Source organism: Monopterus albus, unplaced genomic scaffold (genome assembly GCF_001952655.1).
Source record: "Monopterus albus unplaced genomic scaffold, M_albus_1.0 scaffold44.1, whole genome shotgun sequence".
Lineage (NCBI taxonomy): Eukaryota > Metazoa > Chordata > Actinopteri > Synbranchiformes > Synbranchidae > Monopterus > Monopterus albus.
In genome coordinates, this window is record NW_018127924.1 from 848,368 (window position 1) to 856,932 (window position 8,565).

General features: G+C 40.6%; 1 protein-coding gene across 1 annotated transcript in view; it reads left to right on the forward strand.

Moving 5' to 3' along the window:
- The window catches only part of prex2 (phosphatidylinositol-3,4,5-trisphosphate-dependent Rac exchange factor 2), a 76,050-nt gene that overhangs the window by 11,174 nt on the left and 56,311 nt on the right, over positions 1–8,565 (forward strand). Inside the window, exons 2-6 of the mRNA XM_020599995.1 lie at positions 2,216–2,287; positions 3,056–3,178; positions 4,255–4,359; positions 6,196–6,297; positions 7,526–7,687. Coding sequence (XP_020455651.1) covers positions 2,216–2,287; positions 3,056–3,178; positions 4,255–4,359; positions 6,196–6,297; positions 7,526–7,687 — 564 coding nt within the window. The remainder of the gene's footprint in view (positions 1–2,215; positions 2,288–3,055; positions 3,179–4,254; positions 4,360–6,195; positions 6,298–7,525; positions 7,688–8,565) is intronic.

Consider the following 8,565-nt stretch of genomic DNA (forward strand, 5'->3'; position numbering starts at 1 on the left):
GTGAGGTTTTGGGCTTTTTTTTTTTTTTTTTTTTTTTTTTTTAAATGCTGTTTACTTTAGTTAAATCTGTGCAGTGTGGCTTCTTATGCTTTGCAGTAGAACCCCTATAGCGCTAGATGTGCAGTTTAATTCCATGTTTAGCAGATGTAATGATTATTTCCTCTTGAATAGACTGAAGTGATAGACTCCCTATGCCGATCTTTGTCACACATCAATGATAGGAAGTAATGTTTTGATGTAAATTAGAAGTACCTTAGCTCAGCTAAGGTCCTATACTGTAAACCCTGTCAGGCTTTTGTGATGGCCTGTGGAAGTCTGCTCCATGTTTGTACATATTAGACTTGCTAATCAGATGCTAATGCTTGTGAGTTGCAGAGTTGCAAGGCAGCTACAGAATGGTAATCAGCGTGGAGTTGGCCTGCGACAAAGAAGCTGATTATTTAAGCCCCCTTTTCCAAACCACAAACCCAGATTCAAGTATTTATTTATATGATTCCTTTTGAAGTGTTGCTTGACATCAATACATTGTGATTAGGATGATTTTATTTTTTTTAATGTCTGCTTATTTCTCTTGGAAAGTTAAGAGAACACTGGGTTCATCATAAGCTAGAGATGGAGATTTTACCACTGATTTAGGTTCTATCCATCTGTCCAAGCGAGTCTTGTGAATAAGCTCAGTGTCACTACACAATCAAACACTCAGGTTTCATCATCACTGAATAATTCTTGCTGTGTCTGCTCATTAATGTAAGCTATTTACATGCTTGCTCAGGTCCGGCTGCCTTCTGTGTGGCTGCATCAGGCGACAGATGCCTTTTAAAGCCCTCAGTGGGTCTATAAAGTGATGCCTATGGTTAGGGGCAACTGTGAAGACAGATGCAACTTCTCAGTGCAGTAGCTGTGACACTGATTTTTATTGTGGAGCTTTATCAGGTTTGTTGTTTCAGGAGCGGCTGTCATGCTGTACAAATGCTGAAATCATGCGTTTTCCTGATGAATTATTTTTCTATGTCAGAATGTGTTGTGTGTTGTCCCACTCTGGATGCCTCTGTGCCCATTGTGTTGTCTGTCACGTTGCGCTGTTCTCAGTGACAGCCCAGAAATAGAGTTTTGACAGCCCAGCTGAATTCTGGGAATTTCTAAACCATGTTCTGATGCAGTTGGAATGAAACTGCTGGTTGAACTAATAATTTTTCTTTCCTTTGGTTAATTTATTTTCAGTGTCGCGAATCTTGCCACACTGTGAACCGACAGGTTTCTTGTTCCTGGGTCACATCTTTGCATTTATCCTACTTGAACTGCTGCCTTTAATGGAGTTTAAGGGATCAGAAAAGTTAGTTATATGACACAGAAAATGAAAACTGTGGTGTTTTGCTAAGGACATTTTTCCAACTCCTTCACTTGCTCTCATTCCAATTCAGCAGTAATATGAACATTAGGAACTGTGTTGTACAAAATCAATTGTGATGAAGCTAAAATGCAGAGCTATTGAATGTAATTTCTCATGTACTTTATATTTGATAAAAGTTTATATTTTCAAGCCTTGCTCTGGATTTCATCATATCATCCCTGAAGTGAAGTGCCTTATAGGCATCAGTCAGAGTCAAAGTGGGATGTTGCTAATTCTTGTCTGGTACCTGTTGATGGAAGTCAAAGTGGGATGTTGTTAATTCTTGTCTGGTACCTGTTGATGGACGTCTTCATCTTTAAAAACTCCCCCTCAGGCAGAGTTCAGAAAATGACAATGACTAATTCCCCCTTAGTCACAGTTTAAGTATACATTCGAATTACACGTTCTTATTTTGCCATTCTCAGAAAGTGCCTCGAAGCATTAAATGGGTTGTCGAGGGTTTGTGCAGCAAATCAGCCTGGCAACCAGGGTCCTTATATACTGAATTAAGGGCACTCCCATCCATTTCACTTCACACACTGTTGACCACCTCACCATCTCCAGGCACTTAACATTATCGCCTTTGAAATACCATATGCTGCAATAATGTTTTTCTTTTCATCTGGGGAAAAGATTGCGTTTCATATGTATCAACTGTCTATTGTGATGGTTGCCTGAGCAAAATGGCAACCAAGTGTTGCAGCTGCACACAAAACCTCAGATCCAGTTTTCTGTGGTCGAAGTGATCAGTCACCAAAACACAATTTAATCCTTGGGCCAGTTCAAAAGCGTTAACTGTTTCTTTCCTTTTCTGCTCTACTTCAGGTGTTTCTGCATCGACTCAACCAGTATGCAGCGGCCAAAATTGACAAGAACATCACAGAGGAAATGGTTAAGGTGAGTGCCAGTCTGTGATGAATAGGGCAGCATATTTAAGATTTGGAAAACATCTAGGACAGCTGGAATTTACACTGGAACCTAAATAAAGTGGATCCCTTGTTCAGGATGCTCTTTCAACCTAAAATAGCCAAGTTCTTCTGAATGGAGAAAGAAGTAGTGGGCGATCCAGGAAGCAGCTGGAAATATAATCTATTTATAAACAGTTCCAGCTGGAGGATAATAAAGGATGCTCTCTCGCAGTGGGAGTGTCGGTTTCAGTGAGTTTGCTTACTCTCAAAGGTAAACACACATTCAGGAGAAAATTTGCTGCATGTCCTGTGTTTTGGAATATGTCTACTCATGTTTTGTTTAGGAACACGGTGTATAGAGAGGGTTTAGGTAACATAGTCAATGGGAAGCAACAAGCTGTGATGCCACAAAACAGTTGATTGACATCCAGTCCTCCAGATTTACGCTGTTCTTAGTGCGACTAAAGATTATTTAAAGGCATCTGGTTTTCGTGCCTTAATTGAATTTGCACTAACTTCTTTCTCTCTCCAGCTTTGTGTTAATTTCTTCAGCTAATTAACAAATTGCCAAAAACTTCATTCTCAATTCTATGGTGTCAGACGTTCTTTTGCCGCTGGCCACAAAAATGCTGTATATTCCCCAAGTACTGATTCGGGCAATCAGGAACTACACTGACAAAAAAAAAAAAAAAAAAAGTAAATATACAGAAAACTAAGATGTACTTATTTCTCACAGTTGTATTCCTTTTCCTCCCAGGTTTTATTCTCCAACATTGAAGAGATTCTGGCTGTTCACAAGGACTTCCTGTCCATGGTGGAAGAGCTGCTGCAGCCTGACCCTCATGCTCAGCATGAAATCGGCCGCTGTTTCTTACATTTTGTAAGGAACGTGTGCTTTGTTACGACTGCTTTTATCGCCTTTGCATGATACTTCTTCTCTTGCTGCTGAATGCCATCTCACCACCTTTAATTATCAAGTCGCAGTCTTGTCTTGTAGCTCGTGCACATCGATGCCTGCTCTGTTTCTCTTCTCTCTTAGTATCAGAGTTGAAATGCAGTTAGGTATGTCCATGAGAACTCCTGAAAATGCTAAAATGCACTGCATTTTGTCAGTTATTCTCAGGAGTACCCATGATGACAGAGTATACACCTGTAATGGTCTTGATAGGGCTCTGATATACTGCTCTCTTTTTTGATGCTTGATGCATCGCGGCACACTTGCATATAATAGGTTTCATAGTCCAATAAATCTTACCCTCCATCTTTCAGGCTTTAGGCGACTTCTCTGCCAGTAGCAGGGAACTGCATTTCGTACAGGTGAATCAAAGGTGATCTAGCAGTACAGATAGTGAGTCTTTTGATGAAATGACTTTACTGAGAAAACGAGACAGAATTCAGAACATAACCAAAATGGTTCAGTCATGAGTGCTCATGTCTATAGAGACATGACTTGGACACATTTTATTTTTCTCCCCCCCTTTCCTTCCCTTATGCTAGAACTTTTTGAAGTGTATTTCTCTGTAGTAATTTGATGCTCTAAAAATTACAAGAAAGAATGATCAAATCTTAAGTGTACTACAAAAACACAACTAGGTAAAACTTAAGCCAGCTGGACAGTAGATGGCTCAAATCAAAAACCAAATGTTCATGCTGACTTGCTGTAACACTCCATTATGTATTTTGTGGTGGAGAGGAGTGTGTGATGAACTCGGTCAGTGCCAGCTCTGACTCAATAATTGATATGGCTGTTCTGTGGTCTGTTTTTGCCTTTTCTTTCATTTTTTTTGTTAATTTTTAGTTAGTTTTTCTGTATTGATCTATCTGGCTTAATTTATTTCTGGAAACCCGTGTTTCTGTTTGACATTGTTGCCCGCTCTCTCTTATGTTCTGTCTGCCATTTTGTTCCTTTTACACTTTCTGCATCCTTCTCACACTGACTTTCTCTGGTTCTTGCAGAGGAGCCATTTCCAGATTTATGATGAATACTGTGGGAATCATGAGAAGGCCCAGAGGCTGCTGCTGGAGCTGAATAAGATCAGGAGTGTCCGGACATGTTTACTGGTGAGAAGGGGCTCTGAATGTGCAAGTAACTTATTAAGTGCAACATGCAATCTGTTGGTTCCACACTGTTACGCAGGGCTGACAGGCAAATCTCAAAAGGTCAGCATTTAAGTTCATTCTGTGTTAACATTTTAATTTGTACAAACAAAACGTACTAATTTAAATGTGTGGCCTTAAATGGACATTTATTAGCTGTAGTGCTCTAAGGTTTGGAACTTAATCACTTTGTTTTTTGTTTGAATTTTTTTCAAGGCCTAATATTCAAGTCCATGTTGGGTCATGAATGATTGAAACTGGATTTGAGAAATGTTCACATGTGAAAACACACAGTCACCCACACATAGCAGCTGGACAGAGTGTAACCATGAACTTAATGTTCCAGTGTGTCCGAGTGCTGATGCGATTCTGCCCAATGTGTAGGCGGACTCCCTTTTCCTGTCCTGACACTCTGAGAGACTTTCACTTCCACAGGGGAGCATCATGTTGCTAGAACAAAAGATAACTACACCCCCACTGGTGGCTTTCTAAATTGTAAATATGTATGGACTCGGGGGTCAAACATACTCACCTTTTTTTTTCCCCACAGCTGTTCGCTTGTTGCTGTGTACAGTCTTTGTCCATAGCTTATGCTTTTCATTTTATAGGCTACAACAGTTTGTAATTCTACTCATTGTCACTCCTTCGGCTCAGAGTGGCATACGCTTATATCACTACACCCTTTCACCCATTATGTTTTCAGGCTTCTGTGCGAAAAAGGTGCTTTGAAATCGAGATCTACAGCAGAGTTACATGCCCAGAAAAACTAGAGTATAACCACAGACGTACTTGTATTGTTTGGCAGGTTGTGTGCTGACGCATATTACCTTTTCATAGGCTGTAATTGATGGGGTGAGGAATGAAATGCATACAGATATGCATAATATACATGCTGTCAGAGAAGAGTGGCTATGAGAGCTCCATGTCTGATTTACTGTTCATGTGTGCCTTTATTCTCCAAAGCCAGAGGAGGCAAAGGTGTTAATTGACTTTTATTGAAATTGATCTTTATAGGTTTGATCTTTTGGTGACCTAACCTTCCAACAGGACCTTTTGGGTTTTGTTACTTTTTTAGTCTGGACTTGAATATGGGCTGATATACCTCAGGTCACCTTCCAGGTCCTGCAATAACCAGGGTGAGGTACTGATTATCCTCCAGTAAACCTTTGAACTACTGACCGCTGTAAAGGCTGCTTTATTGTTTATGCTGTAATTCAGCACCTCATCTAAATTTTAGGTGAGAGGGAATATTAGTAGTTGACCTCAGGACCTTTTGCCTATCACATGTAGATAAGGGCCCCTTTGATTAGTTTATGCTAGGATGTTATACTGAAAGTGACTTGCTTGTCTCGAGGGATGCCAATTAGCAAATATTAGCATGCAAACACGCTAAACTAAGATAGATGATGATGAAAATGCACAAATTATAACTATTATCATGCACATTAGTAACACTTTATACCTAAATGTTAAGACAAATAAAATTTGTTTTTACATCCCTAGATAATTTTTCACATCTTTGCTCACCCAACAGATATTATAAAATCACAAGTGACAACATGACCCTCCTTTTAATAAAACTTCAAAATAATAATTGTATTAAAAAAAACCCCTTTGATATAGTTTGTCAAAGACCTTTATTACAACACAGCTCTCTAGCAAATATTGCGTTTAATTCACCATGACTGTTAAAATTAAACAACAAATTTCAGACCTCAGCTTTACCTTGATTGTGTGGTTTTCTTTCCAGAGGCACTAGTATTAGTATTATTAAACACCTTCTTCTCTCTTGTCCTCCAGAACTGCATGTTGCTGGGAGGCAGGAAAAACACAGAGGTGCCACTAGAGGGTTACCTGGTAGCTCCTATTCAGAGGATCTGCAAGTACCCATTGCTGCTCCGAGTGAGTATGGTCCTTTCATTCATTCATTCATTTTCTACCGTTTAGTCTCTGAACGGGGTCACGGGGGGCAGAGCCAATCCCGGCCGGCAATCGGGCGAAGGCGGGGTACACCCTGGACAGGTCGCCAAGCCATCGCAGGGCTAACACATAGACGAACAACCACACACACGCACATGCCCTCCTATGGGCAATTTAGAGACACCAATCAACCTAAGCTGCATGTCTTTGGACTGCGGGAGGAAGCCGGAGTACCCGGAGAGAACCCACGCAAGCACAGGGAGAACATGCAAACTCCACACAGAAAGGGTCCCAGGTGGGGCCCAAACCCGGAACCTTCTTGCTGTGAGGCAACGGTGCTAACCACTGCACCACCGTGCTGCCCCGAGTATGGTCCTGTGTATGCTAAACATGTATTATAGAGATACCTACCACACCCTTATGCCAACTCTGTAGGGCTTCTTTTCATCCACCACCACCTAGTTATTAACCAGGGCATCTTATTCACACCAGCATCTCCCTTGGTAATTAAATGCTAGTCTCATTTAATGTCACATCCCTGTTTTAAATTAAATTTTGAAGTCTTTTATCACCACCTCTGTCCAGCTGTGCATTCAGACAGTTGGACTGGGCCCATGCATGTCTGCACTTTGAGCTGTTCCATCTACTGATGTGAAATTTGAGGAAATGAAATGCACTTTTCAAAAGCTTTGGTGATATGAGATGCCCCATCTCATTCATCGTATGATTTATTAGTTCACTCATACATTCTCTAAACAGCCACAAACATGGGAACGGAGATGTAATAATAAATAAGGGGGAAATTTGATGCACAGCCATCTGAAGTCTTCCAGCTGCCAAAGCCTCCTCTCGCTCAGATGACACAGATAGCATTAATGAGTGCAGATATATCAAGAACAGCATAAATCAGCCCTATAGTAGCTGCTGCTGAAACAGCATGCTGTTAGTATCTTCACCAGTAACTGAAGAGATTGCCATTGCTTTTGTGACTGTAGCATGCAGTAGCAGTGGTTTTAACTATTACGCTCATGAACCACTAGAAGATGAGAGAATGTGGCATGGACATGAAATAAAAAAAAATATATATTCTTTTTGTGTTGTGAAAATTATGATTCAAATCCAGATTTGCTGCATATTTGAGCTCAAGTGCATCAGTTTTGGTGTGTCTGCATTATCATTTGTCACACATTTGTCATCTTTACATATGCAGGAGCTGCTGAAGAGAACCCCTAAAAAGCACAGCGACTACGCACTGGTTCAGGAGTCTCTGCAGGTGATGAAGGCGGTGTGCTCCAACATCAACGAAGCCAAGAGACAGATGGAGAAGCTGGAGATTTTGGAGGAATGGCAGTCCCATATTGAGGGTTGGGAGGTGGGCCTCAACTAACTGTATACTGTGTTTAATGATTTAATTTTCATCCATTAGTTTCTTTAAACACGTGTATTCATTTTTTCTGTGCTGTTGGTTTTTTTTTTTTGTCTGATTTGATCTTCTCCCCCCATCAAAGCTCAAAGTCATGAGGTATTTAAAGCTACTTAACCCTGTTCCAGTCATTCAACAAGAATTCCAAGTGGCCTGACTCTTGTAGCATTTTAATCTTTCCTGTTCTCTCTGGGAGCAATGGCTTGTATTCACAATGGCCAGATTTCTTCCACCTGGGTGACCGTTGCAGTCATTGTCAGGTAGATGGCATGTCTTTGTTTCTGGACACGTGCAGACTAAAAGATGCTGCTGTCTTAGAGACAAGAGTGTTACAGTATGAGCAGGACATTTAGCTAGCATTTGGGCAGACTGTACAGTAAAAACATAATTAGAAAATGTTTATGACAAAAAATAGATTGCAAATGCATTAATATCCTGTAGACATCAAAAACTAATTCATACAGGTAGATGATAAGGAATTTATTAAGAACATCTGGGTGCCACCACAACATTTATCAAATGCAAGAGGCAATGTCATTTCTGTTTAGATAATAAACATTACAGGTTTTACATGTACACACACACTATGGCAATCAAAATGAGGCTTGGCATTGGGGGGGGGTAACACCTTGTACTTGACGTGGTTCTGGCTGTAGCTTTTTCTCCTCAGCACTTTTATTTTGCATTCGTTCTAGTGCAGGACCTGCTGACTGCTGCACACTGAGCTTTGCAGCTCTAAATGAGATGGAACTAAGATGGAGAAAGAAAAAGGGACAAAGAAAGCTGAATGATGGTTTCATCTTGCATTTCTGTGTGGGTGGTGGTGG